The sequence below is a fragment of the Hyperolius riggenbachi genome, chromosome 3, assembly GCF_040937935.1.
Source record: "Hyperolius riggenbachi isolate aHypRig1 chromosome 3, aHypRig1.pri, whole genome shotgun sequence".
NCBI lineage: Eukaryota > Metazoa > Chordata > Amphibia > Anura > Hyperoliidae > Hyperolius > Hyperolius riggenbachi.
The window spans coordinates 207,530,336-207,547,816 of record NC_090648.1 but is presented as its reverse complement, the minus strand read 5'-3'; the positions used below and the strand labels follow the sequence as shown (position 1 = coordinate 207,547,816).

Here is a 17,481-nt window from a genome sequence, read left to right as displayed (position 1 = left end):
GGGTTTCTGCTGTGAGGATAGAGTTAAGTGTGTTTGCAATCCTATGTATTTCTTTGGTGTTAGTAACTGGCAATTTTGTCTTAAAAGACCATTCCAGCAAAAAAAAAAAAGTAAGCAGTTAAAATCTGACAGGACTGACAGGTTTTGGACTAGTCCATCTCCTCATGTGGAATTCTTAGGGTTTTCTTTGTTTTCAAAAGCATTTCCTGAATGGCAGTTTAACTGCCAAAACAGTAAGATACCTGCCAGCCTTGCTACTTACTTGCACACTATTGTGGCAGTTAGACTTGGCAACTGCCATTCAGGAAATGCTTCTGCAAACAAAGAAACCCCTGAGAATCCCCCATGAGGAGATGAACTAGTCCAAAATCCATCATTTCTGTCAGAATTTAACTGCTTGTTTTTTTGTGCTGGAGTGGTCCTTTAAAACCAGACAATATGGCTCTGGCTACTCATTTCAGGTGCATTTGGCTGTTGAGTAGGCCAGTGGTGCATATCACAGTTTTCTACCGACTTCTATTAGAACTTATTCCTATGAGTTCATATTGTGCAGGACCTGGCGCTACAAGCATGGAGATAAGTTTTCCTTACAAACCTGCCCTCACCCCCGCCCCTTACTTTTACAGTATATGGCATTGAGTAGACTTGTAGAAACACATGTACAAAAACATGAGTGGTTAACAGTAGTGATTTGTGAGACTGTAAGAGATGGTGCTAACAGTCAGGACAATATATATGAATTGTCTCTTAGTTACATGATTGAATACATGTATTTTTCCATTAATTCTTGCAAGGTATAGAGCTGAACTGAAGGGATCTAATTTTACTTTAACCCCTCCTGAAGAATTTAGTTTTTAGGTATTTTAAGTTGTAGCCAGGTACAGTCTAGTGTGAACATTTCAATACACAAGGAAAGCCTAAGCAGACTCCTCCTATCATACCACCACTCCCTCCATTTAGGTTGTATGCCTTGGGCAGGGCCCTCCTTGTGTATTGTACTTGATTATGCACTTTACCCACAGAATAATGTGAACTTGTATTATTGTGACTACTACTCCAGTGGTATGTGTGTCTTACTGCTCTTTTTGTTGTCTGTAGGGTGACCCCTATTATCATTGTTTGTAACCTTATTTACTGTCCAGCGCTGTATAATATGTTGGTGCTGTATACATCCAATAAATAATAATAACAAGCATTAAAGTTTAGTGATCACAAAGACTCCAGTATAGAATCTGCAAACCAGAGGTGAGAGTTTGCACTAGAAAACGGGACAGTTGAAACTGTTTGTATGGAGCTTGCCTTGATCTGGGGCATACACAACTCAGTGTAAAGGTGGCCACTAATGATACAATTTGCTGAATGAATGATTATGAAGATTATTCTTATGAACGATTTTTCTTATGAACCATCGTAAATGATCATTTGGGACCACTAATGGACAAAAATCTCCTAACCAATCTGATCAGATTAATGAAATTGATCCAAATTTCGGCTCGATCTTGTCAATCTGATCGGATTAGTTAGGAGATTTTTGTCCATTAGTGGTCTCAAATGATCATTTACGATCATTCATACGAAGAATTGTTTGTAATCGATCATTAGGCAAATTGTATCATTAGTGTCCACCTTTAGGATTGTGGATTGTTTTCTGGTAGGTGTGATATCTACTGCTAGCTTTTATCCTTCTACTTGCTAGAAGAAAATATATCACTGATATGCAAAGCAAACACTTTTAATACTGTATTTTGTGTTGTATAAGTATTATTGTTACTGTTTTAGATCTTTCATTGACATCTCAAATAACTGCCTGTCTAAAGATCAAGCTGAGCAAGTAACAGAAGTTTTGTTCAACGAAGCAGGAATTCAAGACAAGGAAGAACTGACCTGGGAAGATTTCCATTATCTTCTCAAAGATCATGACAAGGAACTACGTTTTTCAAAGTTGTGTTTTAAAGGTCTGATATAATTTTATATATAAAAAATATTTGCCACATATACTATTAACTTTCCTTTTGAGTTTTCTCAAATGATATTTTCAAACTTCATAAACAAAAATACATTTAAAGAGAAACTATTAGCCATAATATCCCCCCCCCCCCCAAAAAAAAAACCCACATATGTGAGATGTATTGTAGTGTCCATGTTTTGATTTCAGAGAATTTTATATAGTAAATGAGGAGAATTCTGTTCCTGGCAGGGGCCATCTTGTGTCCTCCGGCTAGATTCCTTCCCTCCCTCCCTGCATATCCCACCTCCCCGCACTGATTCTGAGAACAGCGGGGAGGAATAAATGCAGCAGGCACAGACTCACCTACTAATGGATTTAAGTGCTGCCGTTCCCATCTATTCTCTGCACTACCGCCAGCATGCGGTAGTGCAGAGAGGGGGAGGACATGACACTGGAGGAGGGGGGGCGAGGACAGTGACAGGAGACAGCCTCTGGCCCCCCTCCCTGCTCCCTAGCAGCCGCTGCGCCCACCACAGAGAAGGGGAGACCAGGTGGCCAATCAGAGAGGAGAGAGACAGAGGCTTCAGCCAATGAGGCTGATTCAGCATGCCTGTCACTTCTCTTTTGCGTCTGTGTATGAAGTTAGAGCCTGGGGATATGGGGAGAGAAACCCTATTTGGAAAAAAAGTAAGATCGATTTTAAACTTTTGAATTCCCTGGTTAGCATCCTTTTTACCAATGTACCAGCCTGCAAAATAGAATTGATTTTGTATTTTATGCCTAACAGTTACTCTTTAAAGCTCCCACCAAGCAAAAAAGCACTTAAAATAAGTTTATCATCAGTTTTTTGCCCACTTTTAGTGCTCTTTCAATTGCTAAGTGCTGAAAAATTATTTTTTAAATAACATGAAAAATTATCTCATGGGAGAAAACTCAGGAGAAAAGTTAATTGGGTAAAAGCCTTTGACTTTTATCTTAACTTTTTATGTAGTACTAGTGGACCTAAGCCCGTTAATATAATGGGCTCCAGGCCTCCCTCACAACCCCCCTCCCCTCCTGTCCCTGTGACTGCCGCATGTCAGGGCGCGCACCTTTGCGCGCACATGCCCGCCTGCGCAGGCCTGCGCATTGTGCCCACACACACCCGCCCCCTGGCCCCATCCTCCTCCTGCTCTAACTGCCACCCACGTGCTGCGCATGCGCGGTACGCATAAGCACGGACACAGGGACACACAGTAGGAGAGCACAGCAACACAGGTGATTTATTATATAGGATTCAAGATAATTAAGTCTGCTACGTCACTGTTGTTCTTTGTTTCCATCCAAAACAGCTAACAAGGTCATCATGAACATTTTCAAATTTAAAATGATGCATTTTCCGTAATGGAAAAAAACAAAAAACAAATACAAGCGATAAATTCAGTTAGCTCTCTCACTGCCCGCTACTATTCTCCTAGTTAACTCCTAGTTGCTAACTCTGTATAAAAACAAGAATTCCGTCCAAATCCAAAACCTTTTTTGGCAGGACCAAATACATTCAGCATTGCCAAAGTAAAACATTAGTCAGCATGGGAGGGGAGGGTTGTGGTATTATAGACATAAGGGAGGGTATAAGGCACAGTGTAGGGAGTATACAGTCCATAGGGGTGGTGAAGATATAGGTAGCAGTACAGGGGGTTAAAGTATACAGTCCATAGGGGTGGGGAGGGTAGAGGGGGGAGTATTAAGGGGCATACAGTCCATGGGGTATCATGTTCCTCTCAGTTAATTGCAGACAGTGACATATTGGACAGCTACTGTATTTGCACCATTGTTTCTTCGTTCACAATAGGTTTCAGAGTTTCCTCTCCTCTTCCTCTCCTCTTCTATGGCGGTGAAATCTGGGATGTGGGCGGAGAGCCTCTGAAAGTGGGTGGTCCTCATTTATTACAGTGTTTATTACAGTGTATCAGGAAGTGGTCCTCATCCTCCAGGACCCCCTGCTCACACTGCCTGCACAGTCTCTCTCCATATATTCCATTTTGCATACATAAGAACTTGCACAACAATGTACTGAAGACTACTTGGCAGCATGGGAAAATGCATTTTGTAAGAATCTTTGAAAAAAGCATACATCTGTGGAAACTCTTCTTACTTTTAAGAGTAACATTTATCAGTGGCGTAGCTAAAGAGCTGTGGGCCCGGTGCAAGTTTTACATGGGGCCCCCCCAAGCACTCTATACATAACAATTGATACGGCGCACCAAAACCTGCCAAGGACAACCCCAGTGTCAGAAGTGCAAGAAGGGGATGGGGAACAGTGTGTTAAGGATTACTACTATTCAAAGCATCTATAGAAGTGATTATTACCAGCACAGGACCAATAGAGAGCTAATACTGTGATAGAGGGTGGACCCTTCGGGGCCCCTCTGGCCCAAGGGCCCCGATGCGGTCGCTACCTCTGCACCCCCTATTGCTACGCCCCTGAACATTTTACTGTTGGTGCATACTTAATGTTTTACATATTTTGGTGCAGGTATGGATGGTTCAGATGTGATCAGTGAAATGTGCAGAAGAACATCTGGTATTGATGTAGAACATGAGAAAAAGTATGTATGCTTTGCAGATTTTATAAGACATTTTGATATGATTGTTTGCAGAAATTTAAGTTGCTAATTTCTTGTAAAGTTTTTGTTAAACTTACCAAATGATCTTTTTATTTTCACCTAATGCAACAATAGGTATTGTGTTCACTCCACTGTTTCTTTTGCATTGAATATTACTATCCAAATTAACTGATAATAAATTTGAATAGTTCTCTCAGAAGAATGGAACTTAGTTTTCTAGAAAGATTGTCCCCCAAAACATTCGGTTAAGCAATAATGTAGTCTTCTATGGCTCCTAATCAGAATCAATCACAATGTAGACCCCACTTAAAGTATACTTGTGAGTTCCTCTTTAGTAGCCCTATTTAAGGTTACGTTTTTGGACCACCTCTCCTAGGCCCACTTGTACCCCCATCCCACTCCCGATAAAGGCCCTGATCTCTTAAATAAAACAGACAGTAACTAGAATAACGTAACTAACATAGTACATTTAAAGTAAACCAGCAGGCACTTGCTATACTTGAATACAGGCTATCCTGTGTTACACCAATGGACTTTGCCAACTCATTAGAAGAATAACAACCTCTCAGTTTAGACCACTGGAAGGATGTCTAGAGTATGGGAGGACTCGTGTACTGGGTTGCTTACATCCAAAGTTTACCTTCCTGGGAGATTCTCAGGTTATAATACAGTGATTTGGTCCACATGTGCCATATGCACGCTTTATATGAAGAAACTCCATCTTCCTCTGGGGCTCTGGCTACTGCTCTAGCCTACTGATATTGCAAAGAGCTGTCTCCTCTAAACTATAAGGAGACATTCAGCTTCATACAATAATACAATTACATGGCAGCAGGGATGGCAGAGGCACCCAGTCTCCATGCCCCTGTCCTACCACTACTATTTGACCTGAGAGCCAAAATTATCTGTGGGATGCTCAACACTTACAAACAGGGGTGCGCAAAACAAATTGGATCCCAAGGGTTTACACCGCCTGGGTCCGCCATTTGCAAGTCCGTATCACCATGTAGCACAAAAGCATCCACATGTGGTACATATTAGGTAATTCTATTTCAAAATATTACTATGATATGCAGTATATTATCTTTTCCCACAGGAGATCTGGCAATACAGCAGAAGAACTTCTATACACTGAGGCAAAAAAGGAAAAATATCAAAGAAGCAAACTGCATCAGAAAATACAGGAATTTAAGCGTTTTATTGAGAATTACAGACGTCACATTGTCTGTGTGGTTATTTTCTATGGAATTTCAGCTGGACTCTTTATAGAAAGAGCTTACCGTAAGTACTGTACTCAAAAATAGACTTTCCTCTGTAACCACTACGAGGTGTCTGCTTAAAAAAAAAGATTATGCTTGTTTGTGCTAATCTTTCATCTTTCATACATTTGCCCCGTTTCAATATAGTTATGACATACAAGAAGAAGTTATTGGTTTATTGGGCCTATTTATGGATGGAAGAATTTTTTTGTGTAATTCTAAACCAGTTGGCTGATCAGCTGGATAAGGCAGTGGTATAGTATATTTACTTACCCAGCTAAATACCCATATTGGAGTTGCCCAACTATAACCCCTGTTCTTGTTCCATATCATTGAGTGTGCATGCATGTTTGTTTACAATAATGTTTTTTATTAGACCCAATATATATTAAAACACAAACATGCTTAAGAAATGAGGCAATACTGTGAATAATGCAAAGTACACCTAAAGTGGGAGGGATATGGAGGCTGACATTTTTTTCCTTTTAAGCAATACCAATGTCCTGGCTATCTTGCAGATCCACTGCCTCTAATAGTTTTAGTCAGATAGCAAACTTGTGAGGATGTGGTGCCCCCAGGATAGCTAGCCAGGTATAGGTGCCCTCAGTATAGCTAGCCAGGTATTGGTGCCCCAATATAGGTGGCCAGGTATAGGAACCCCCACTATAGGAACCCAGGTATAGGTGCCTCCAGTATAAGTAGCCAAGTATAGGTGCCCACGGTATAGTTAGCCAGGTATAGGTGCCCCAGTATAGGAAGCCAGGTATAGGTGCCCCCAGTATAAGTAGCTAAGTATAGGTGTCCCCAGTATAGGTAACCAGGCATAGGTGCCCCAGTATAGGAAGCCATGTATAGGTGCCCCAGTTTAAGTAGCCAAGTATAGGTGTCTCCGGTATAGCTAGCCAGGTATAGATGCCCCCAGTATAGCTAGCAGTTATAGCTGCCCCAGGAAAGATAGCCAGGTATTGGTGCCCTCAGTATAGCTAGCCAGGTATAGGTGCCCTCAGTATAGGTACATTTGTCAACTATTATGTAGCAAAAGTTTGAAACCGTGTTCTGTCTCACATTATTGGATCAGGTAATTTGGGCATAGGGATCGACGGGCGTCTAATAGATGCTTGTGTTTATTAGCTGTAATCAGTGAGTTGGATGCCCGATGCAGATAGTAGCCTATTGGCTACTACATGGGAAATAATATCTGTAGCCAATCGTAGATAATCAGCAACAACTAGTGGTCCGGGTTAGTGTTAGGAATGGGCATAGGAGGTTAGATTTAGGCACTTGTTAGTGTTAGGCAGTAGGTGGGGGTAGTTTAAGGCACTAGGAGGGGAGGGTTCAAGTGAAAATGGATGCTGGTAAGTGCACAGTAAAATATAAGTAATGTAAATTACCAATTTTTTTTTACTAGTGGCGCCGCTACACATACACCATATTAGTTATACAATAGTAAAAGGTTTGATAAAAAGTTGGTGAATTTGAACTTATGCCAGTGCAGTTGCATGCACACACCCACAGCAAAGACATTTTTGTTTTTAATAAACTTGGGCTGCCTTGGATTTATTTGAAACAAATGTGTTGCTATAGATGCAATATTGCAGCAGCACAAATATAGATTTAGACAAGACAAATAACATTTTCTCCTTGCGGACTCAAAGCACCAGAGCTGCAGCCACAAGGGCACACTCAGTAGGCAGTAGCAGTGTTAGGGAGTCTTGCCCAAGGCCTCCTTACTGAATAGGTGCTGGCTTACTGAACAGGGAGGGCCAAGATTCAAACCCAGGTTGACAGATACAGAGCCCTTAACCAGTACACTATCCAGCCACTGCTTAGCATCCTGTCAGTAACCTTAATGATCATATACAATCCAGATTTGGGTTCCAATGTGAAACAGAATGGGGTTGCAAACTTTTGACATTTAATAACATGTGTGCATAGTGATAAACATTTTCTTTAGAAAATCCAGGCTATGTTTTGCTTTATCACTTTTGATCTTCAGTCATTGCCAATGCAACCTAGCCTATGAGACTCTTAGTAAATTGTGTTCATTGCGTCAAAACACATGCATGTTTTTACGCTTACATTTTTGTCTACTAAAGAAAAGTTTTGAACTTGTTACATGCAGATTATGCCTTTGAGTCCCAACACACTGGAATTGCAGAAGTGACTCTGCCGGCAATCATTGTATCGAGAGGATCAGCAGCAAGTATTTCCTTTATGTTTTCCTATATCTTGCTCACCATGTGCCGCAATCTGCTCACTTTTCTACGAGAAACCTTCTTGAATCAATACATTCCCTTTGACTCTGCTTTAGAGTTTCATCGGCTTATTGCAAAATCTGCACTTATATTAACAGGTATGTTTTACTTCTCTCTGCATTGTTATCAAGCAGCATTGTGTTAAATGTGGTTTATACTCACTACATGCAGGTTTTAAATGAACGAAGATGCGCACGACATCCATTGCAGTTCATGTGCATTATAACGCATGTGTTATGTAACAGTGTGAATCTGGTAGACACTATACACACTATGGCCTGGTGCACACCAAAAACCGCTAGCAGATCCGCAAAATGCTAGCAGATTTTGAAACACTTTTTCTTATTTTTATGTAGCGTTTCAGCTAGCATTCTGCGGTTTTGGGAAGTGTTTTTGGTGTAGTAGATTTCATATATTGTTACAGTAAAGCTGTTACTGAACAGCTACTGTAACAAAAATTGCCTGGCAAACCGCTCTGAAGTGCCGTTTTTCAGAGCGGTTTGCTTTTTTCCTATACTTAACATTGAGGCAGAAACGCATCCGCAATCCAAAATCTGCAGCAGCCTGGGAGTATGCATTTCTGCAAAACGCCTCCCGCTCTGGTGTGCACCAGCCCACTGAAATACATTACCCTAGCGGATCCGCACCCGCAAGCGGATCGCAAACCGCAGCCGAACCGCTCTGGTGTGCACTAGGCCTATAAGCTGGTACACACCATAGGCCATGACTCATGACCATAAATGCGGTGCAAAGTCTTTTTCACTACTTCCAACACGCATGTTCTGATGTGATTATGGGTATGGTCGGCTGTTTCTGAAAGCATAATTTTGGCACAATTATGATTTCTACCGTACAATGGGAGATTGCAAAAAAAAAACAAAAAAAAAAACATAACACTGTGTTTGCAATGCAATTTTATTGTAATGATTTAACCCAATCGCACTATGTTAGTCAGGGTGCCATTGCTATCAGCAAAATGCATGCACTTTGATAATGTAAGTACATGCTGTGAGGAAACGCGGAAAAGCCGCCGTGTGTACTGACGGCGGGGCGGCTGAGTCCGCGTCCAGCGCAGCGGCTGGCATACGGAGATGTACGCCTGGCACCACGAGAAGACGCGGAAAGGTCGCCGCATGTACCGACAACAAGGCGGCTGTTTCCAACGTGGCGGTTTGTATGCTGCAGCGTACGGTTGATGTGGCTGGGTCTGTTAGTTTACATGAGCGGATGGAGAGCTACGCGCGCGCGGCCCAGAAGTCAGGACCTTTATACCAGCAGAGGAAGTGTCAGCTGATCAGGAGGATCAGCTGATTCCTGCTGGACTCATGATTGGCTGAGTGGCTTGGGCGGGGCGGCAGACTCCAGCAGCTATATATACAGCTTGCTTGCCAGTTGCTGGTTGTCTGCCATTGCAAATGCTTTATGTGTTAGCACACAGACCTCAGTCAGATCCAACAGTGTGTTTGAACCAGGAAGGACCTGGGAATTCACACTGAGCCAGATTACTTGTACTGTGTCAGTTCTATGTTATGCTTTAGATCAGTTCCAGGGTGTTGTGACTACGGACCTCACACCCAAGACTAGGATACTGTGTCAGTTCTATGTTATGCTTTAGACCAGTTCCAGGGTGTTGTGACTACGGACCTCACACCCAAGACTAGGATACTGTGTCAGTTCTATGTTATGCTTTAGACCAGTTCCAGGGTGTTGTGACTACGGACCTCACACCCAAGACTAGTATACTGTGTCAGTTCTATGTTATGCTTTAGACCAGTTCCAGGGTGTTGTGACTACGGACCTCACACCCAAGACTAGGATAGTGTGTCAGTTCTATGTTATGCTTTAGACCAGTTCCAGGGTGTTGTGACTACGGACCTCACACCCAAGACTAAGATACTGTGTCATTTCTATGTTATACCTTAGCCCGGTTCCAGGGCATAGAGAATAGGCCCTCACACCTAGTTAGGGCAAGCCTGTTTATATTAGCAACAGGGCTTCCTGCAACCAAGCCTGGGTCCCTCTTCTAGGGAGTCCTCAGGCTACAGGACTATTCCCCACAGTCAGGGGAGTATTCCTCAAGTCACTCAGGCCACCGGGTTCCCTGGTGGTCTATGCTCAGAGTAGTACTGTTACACCAAACACTCACATCACTCAGGTGTCCAGAGGTTAGACATACCTGGATTATTAGTGATTCTGCAGATCATTCATAATCTGGTGTATATCTGCATTACTGGTGAATCTGCAGTTCACCAATAATCAGATTCTCTCTGCGTGTTGACACCAATCGTTACAGAATGGCAGACCCAACCCAAATGGACGCACTGTGTAAACATATTGAAGTCCTGACCACCGCGGTAAACCAGCTTTCCGGGGTCGCTTTGAACCAACAGAACCAGATCAGTCAGTGTTTTGGGGCTATTCAGGAACTTCAATCTGCTATAAACGCAGTGCGATCTCCTCTTGTTACAGACTTACGTATGCCTTTGCCCGAGAAGTTTTCTGGTCACAGGTCTGACTTTCGAAACTTTGAAAATCGAGTGTTATCTTACTTTGAGTTAAGACCTAATTCTTCAGGTACTGTCGCACAGAGAATTACCTTCATTAAAACACTGTTAACAGGGGATTCTCAGACCTGGGCATATGGCCTTCAACCTGGGGATGGGGCCCTGACTTCAGTTGAGGAATTTTTTAAAGCGATGGCTATAATTTATGACGACCCGGACATCGCTTTCACCGCTGAGCGGAAGCTCAAATTGCTCAGACAGGGTCGTAAATTGGTAGAGGTTTATGCCGCTGAGTTTAGTAAGTGGTCTGCCTCAGCGAGATGGGGGGATTACGCCTTATTAGATTGCTTTATAGCAGGATTGTCAAATGAAATTCACAATGTGATGATTGGATATCCGGAGCCTGAATCTGTGGACCAGGCAATTTCTTTGGCCATACAGATAGATCGCCGTTTGCGATACCAGAGACAGATCCGAGGTAGGGATACTGGTAGGTCTGTCTTACATGACTCTTCTCGGTCTCCCTCACCCCCAGATGAACCAATGCAGATTGGGTATACAGGGCTGAGTCTAGGGAAGAAGAGTCACAGGAGGCCAAAGAGAAACGCTTCATATAGTTCTGCTAGGCCAGACAAATGCTATCACCTGGGATTAGTCAATACCATAGGTGAGCAGGTTTCATCTTTGAACGATGGTCGGCTGTTCCTTCCCTGTTCACTTACTTGGAAGGGTTGGACTGGGTCCACAGAAGCCATGGTGGACTCGGGTTCAGCAGCGAACCTCATGGATTACGATTTTGCTAAAAGTCTGGGGATACCTTTGTCTGCACCCGACCCGCAGATTTCGGTCACTGCAGTGGATGACTCTCCATTGCAGAGTGCACAGTCTCTTTCCCAAACCCCCTTACTGTCATGTTGTTTAGGGGCATTGCATGAAGAGAGTTTACGGTTCCTGGTCCTGCCAATGAAAAGCTCTCCTGTTGTTCTCGGTATGCCCTGGTTACAACTTCACTCTCCGCTGATTGACTGGGCTTCAGGACAGCTCCTGAACTGGTCAGCCCATTGTCATGAGCACTGTTTGAAGAGAGTTGATGTGGGTAATACCAAGATACAGTTCGGAGGAAAGGCAGGACCGTGTACAGATTTTTCTAACGGATCCGGTTCCTCACGGTTACTTCTCACGTATATATCAGATAGCAAAAGCTCCAAAGCAGACGCTTCAGATAAGGGTTTTGGGCCCAAAATTATTCTACCACTGAAGAGACAGGTTGACAAGAATTCATTCCCTGTGTCCCTGCCTAAAGCGGTGGTGCACAGGGGTTCCGCTCCCTCTCTCCCCATGATGGTTAATGAGTGGAGGCAGTGGCGTAGCTACAAACCTCTGGGCCCCGATGCGGAATCTGGATGTGGGCCCCCCCCCCCACGGCAACAACAGCCCCCCTCCCCCGGCAACACCCGACGCACACACATATCCGAATCCCTATAGCCAGCTATAGGTCCCCCCAGTATAGGTAGCCAGGCATAGGTAAGCCAGTATAGTTGCCCCCGGTATAGGTTAGCCAGGTAGGTGCCTCCAGCATAGGTAGCCAGTATAGTTGCCCCCAGTATAGGTTAGATAGGCAGGCGCCGCCGCTATAAGTTAGATAGATAGGTGCCCCCAGTACAGGTTAGCTAGGTGGGTGCCTCTAATATAGGTAGCCAGAATAGTTGCCCCCAGCATCGGTTAGATAGGTAGGTGCCCCCAGTATAGGTTAGTTAGGTAGGTGCCTCCAATATAGGTAGCCAGTATAGTTGCCACCTGTATAGGCTAGCTAGGTGCCCCGAATAGGTTAGACAAGTAAGTGCCCCCAGGTTAGATAGGTAGGTGCCCCCCAGTATAGGTTAGATTAGGTAGCTGCCCCCCAGTATAGGTTAGATGAGGTAGGTGCCCCCCAGTATAGGTTAGATGAGGTAGGTGCCCCCCGTATAGGTTAGGTAGCTGCCCCCCAGGATAGATTAGGTAGCTTTCCCCCAGGATAGGTTAGATTAGGTAGCTGCCCCCAGGATAGGTTAGAGTAGGTAGCTGCCCCCCAGGATAGGTTAGAGTAGGTAGCTGCCCCCCAGGATAGGTTAGAGTAGGTAGCTGCCCCCCAGGATAGGTTAGAGTAGGTAGCTGCCCCCCAGGATAGGTTAGAGTAGGTAGCTGCCCCCCAGGATAGGTTAGAGTAGGTAGCTGCCCCCCAGGATAGATTAGGTAGCTGCCCCCCAGGATAGATTAGGTAGCTGCCCCCCGAATAGATTAGGTAGCTGCCCCCCAGGATAGGTTAGATTAGGTAGCTGCCCCCCAGGATAGGTTAGATTAGGTAGCTGCCCCCCCCCCAGGATAGGTTAGGTAGGTAGCTGCCCCCCCAGGATAGGTTAGGTGGGTAGCTGCCCCCCATGATAGGTTAGGTAGGTAGCTGCCCCCCCAGGATAGGTTAGGTAGGTAGCTGCCCCCCCAGGATAGGTTAGGTAGGTAGCTGCCCACCCAGGATAGGTTAGGTAGGTAGCTGCCCCCCCAGGATAGGTTAGGTAGCTGCCCCCCCAGGATAGGTTAGGTAGGTAGCTGCCCCCCAGGATAGGTTAGGTGGGTAGCTGCCCCCCAGGATAGGTTAGGTAGGTAGCTGCCCCCCAGGATAGATTAGGTAGGTAGCTGCCCCCCAGGATAGGTTAGGTAGGTAGCTGCCCCCCAGGATAGGTTAGGTAGGTAGCTGCCCCCCCAGGATAGAATGTATGCCCTCTGCAGCATTTCCCTGCACTGATAAAGCCAATCTGCCTGTCACAATCCATTGTTTAAAACTGGATGTCGGCATGATTGTGCTATACTGAGGTGCTTTGTGACATGCGGAGAGTGATGTCTCAGTCCAGTCGTCTCACTCACCGGCCACCACAGTAGATTAGAGGCCAGCCAGCACCAGGGGGGAGAGAGCGAGTGACGTCATTAGTCACAGACAGTGACATGACTCATCTCGCCTGGCTCCGCCGGCCGCCGCTAATGTGCTGTCACTGCTGTGACTGTCTGCTGCTGATGCTGGGGAGGAGGGAGGCAGAGCCAGCCGAGGGAGGGAGAGAGGGAGATATGAGAATCTTCTGCACTCTGCCGGAGCCGGCGGCCGCGCCGCAATTAGTAGGAAATGGATGCCGGCGGCCCGGCAGCACCCACACCACACACTAGTACCGTGCGTACATTATGCAAACAGGGAGGGGGGGCCCTCAAGGCTTCAGGCGGCGGGCCCGGTCGCCAATGCGACCTCTGCGACCCCTATTGCTACGCCCCTGAGTGGAGGATAGGAAAAGTTATAGATTCTTGGCTTGAGTGTCCGGAGTCCACTCCTCGGGGGGGGGGGGGTACTGTGAGGGAACGCGGAAAAGCCGCCGTGTGTACTGACGGCGGGGCGGCTGAGTCCGCGTCCACTGCAGCGGCTGGCATACGGAGATGTACACCTGGCACCACGAGAGGACGCGGAAAGGTCGCCGCATGTACTGACAACAAGGCGGCTGTTTCCGCGTCCAACGCGGCGGTTTGTATGCTGCAGCGTACGGTTGATGTGGCTGGGTCTGTTAGTTTACATGAGCGGATGGAGAGCTACGCACGCGCGGCCCAGAAGTCAGGACCTTTATACCTGCAGAGGAAGTGTCAGCTGATCAGGAGGATCAGCTGATTCCTGCTGGACTCATGATTGGCTGAGTGGCTTGGGCGGGGCGGCAGACTCCAGCAGCTATATATACAGCTTGCTTGCCAGTTGCTGGTTGTCTGCCATTGCAAATGCTTTATGTGTTAGCACACAGACCTCAGTCAGATCCAACAGTGTGTTTGAACCAGGAAGGACCTGGGAATTCACACTGAGCCAGATTACTTGTACTGTGTCAGTTCTATGTTATGCTTTAAACCAGTTCCAGGGTGTTGTGACTACGGACCTCACACCCAAGACTAGGATACTGTGTCAGTTCTATGTTATGCTTTAGACCAGTTCCAGGGTGTTGTGACTACAGACCTCACACCCAAGACTAGGATACTGTGTCAGTTCTATGTTATGCTTTAGACCAGTTCCAGGGTGTTGTGACTACGGACTTCACACCCAAGACTAGGATACTGTGTCAGTTCTATGTTATGCTTTAGACCAGTTCCAGGGTGGTGTGACTACGGACCTCACACCCAAGACTAGGATACTGTGTCAGTTCTATGTTATGCTTTAGACCAGTTCCAGGGTGTTGTGACTACGGACCTCACACCCAAGACTAGTATACTGTGTCAGTTCTATGTTATGCTTTAGACCAGTTCCGGGGTGTTGTGACTATGGACCTCACACCCAAGACTAGGATACTGTGTCATTTCTATGTTATTCCTTAGCCCGATTCCAGGGCATAGAGAATAGGCCCTCACACCTAGTTAGGGCAAGCCAGTTTATATTAGTGGCAGGGCTTCCTGCAACCAAGCCTGGGTCCCTCTTCTAGGGAGTCCTCAGGCTACAGGAATATTCCCCACAGTCAGGGGAGTATTCCTCAAATCACTCAGGCCACCGGGTTCCCTGGTGGTCTATGCTCAGAGTAGTACTGTTACACCAAACACTCACATCACTCAGGTGTCCAGAGGTTAGACATACCTGGATTATTAGTGATTCTGCAGATCATTCATAATCTGGTGTATATCTGCATTACTGGTGAATCTGCAGTTCACCAATAATCAGATTCTCTCTGCGTGTTGACACCAATCGTTACACATGCAGTGTGAACTGGCCCTTACTTATGTTATGATAGTCAGCTCACTGATGTTTCTGAAAGGTTTGCGATAAGGGTTGGAACAGAGGCGCCAAAATAGGGTAAACACGTTTTAAAATCTGTTTAAAAAGGAGGTAGAGGTGGACTTACCTCCACAGTCAGGCCTCGTTCACATCATACGCGCTTCCGTGCGGATATGGAAGCGCGTATGGTGTGCTGAAACGCAGGAACGCAGAAGGGCATAGACAGCCTTTCTACCGTTCACATCTACTGCGCTGCGCTGCAGTACGATGCGCTGGGAAAACCTTGTGTACTGCTGCCTGCATTTTGCCCGCAAGTGCAGAGCTGATCCCATCACTGTCAATGGATGGGATCAGCAGCGCAGCAGCGCAGATGGCGTGCGATCGGATGCGCTGCGTTCGGATCGCACGGCCATCTGCTCTCCTCAGATGTGAATGAGGCCTAAGTAGACAAAAGATCTGTCAATGTAAAGTCAACAATAACATTTATTTGACTACTCCATGATACAACACATTTCACAGGTTGAATCCCACTTCATCAGGCAATAACCGGAGCAATAAAAAAACTCTGTAGATCAAATTCTGGGCCAAGCGCCTCTGTAATGTTTGCTTGCAATCTATGCTGAAACTTCACCCAGAGCAACTTATGTCATCCTTTTTTTTTTATGTATTTGCAATTTTATGTATGCTTAACTTCAAACATTCCAAGCATTATTTGAGTACTGGCCGTGTTGCATAAGCTCTGTACAGTTGTGTGTGTGTAAACAATGTGATTGGAGGCTTTTATGAAAGCAAATTACTGCACAAATAAATACACAATTTTATGAGTCAAATTAAGCTTCTCAGAACCATTCACAAGAGCCATCATAGCAGCAAACTGATGCAAAGCTCGAAGGCAGGATGAAACGAAGAAGATATGTAAAACAATAGGCTCAGCTGCTAATAATTCTTTACAGAACTAAAACAAGCTCTGCAACCTATTAGTAATAAAAGAACAATATAGTCATCTAAAATAAAAAAAGCCGTAATGGAGAGGTACCTACCGTATGCCATTAAAATGCTTATGCTGTAAACATATCAGTATATAAAGTGCCTGAAAGCAGGAGCTACAAGCAATGGAACACTGATATAGTGTAATAGCATTACAGGAATATGAGGTGGGATGACAAGATGAAACCATTACTTGCAATTTTAGACGTAACTGCATTTATTATCAGGGTATAAAACAAATGTATGCATTTTCTGCAGATTTTCAGCAAAAGCTGCTTGTTGTGAAAAAAAGAACACAATTCAGCAAGTTTAATTTTTTTTCTTATCAAATCCCATTTCTGATTGTCTTGCAGTTCTCCATAGTGTGGGCCACGCAGTCAACATTTACATGTTTTCCAACACTCCTCTTAGTACTCTCTCTTGCATTTTTCCAAAAGTTTTCCAAGATGATGGGTAAGGGTTTATTTTCATCATTGAGTTAGAACTGTATTTGAAAAATGTTAATCAGTTAAAAGATTGAAGCAAGGTTACTATACATTAAAAAAGAAAATCCAGACTTTTCTTTCAAATTGTTTTGTATGACACTTGTGCATAGAGGAAGAGGGGACGGATGTCTGAAAGTTCCTGGTAAAAAAGGCACCGGATATAGCTGTAACTCTATAGCTGTAACTATAGTGTAACTCTGTAACACTGATGTTGGATTAAAAATAAAGGTTTTTTGATTTCACCCATCATCTGGTGCAGCGGGACATCCTTTGAATTTTCCTCCCCCTATATATGCCTATTCCTAACATTACAGAACCCCCATCTACTCCTAACACGAACATCCCCCTTTATATGCCTAACACTAACATCCCCCTTATATATGCCTTATATATGCCTAACACTAACCCCCCCCCCCCCACCTACTGCCACTACAGCGCTACAAAAAAAAAAAATCAAAAGCCTATATGACGCTAATTACAGAACAGTAAAGTCTCAGCTTACCAGAGAAGCTCTAATATGCCTAAGCAGCCGGAATTTACCCGAGTAGCTGTTAAGCCGCAATTTTCCAGAGTACCCTTGTTATACAGTTCCTGCCATTAATAAGGAAATTTCTATTGCTGTGAATGGGGTGCCTTTTTTACCAAGAGCTATTTTTCACTGTCTGAACATGTTATAAT

General features: G+C 44.8%; 1 protein-coding gene across 2 annotated transcripts in view; it reads left to right on the top strand.

Moving 5' to 3' along the window:
• Positions 1–17,481, top strand: part of LOC137563307 (dual oxidase 1-like) — a 162,654-nt gene that overhangs the window by 118,195 nt on the left and 26,978 nt on the right. For both annotated transcript variants that reach the window (XM_068275599.1, XM_068275598.1), the window contains 5 exons: positions 1,780–1,955; positions 4,464–4,536; positions 5,651–5,835; positions 7,936–8,166; positions 16,672–16,771. In XM_068275599.1, coding sequence (XP_068131700.1) covers positions 1,780–1,955; positions 4,464–4,536; positions 5,651–5,835; positions 7,936–8,166; positions 16,672–16,771 — 765 coding nt within the window. The remainder of the gene's footprint in view (positions 1–1,779; positions 1,956–4,463; positions 4,537–5,650; positions 5,836–7,935; positions 8,167–16,671; positions 16,772–17,481) is intronic.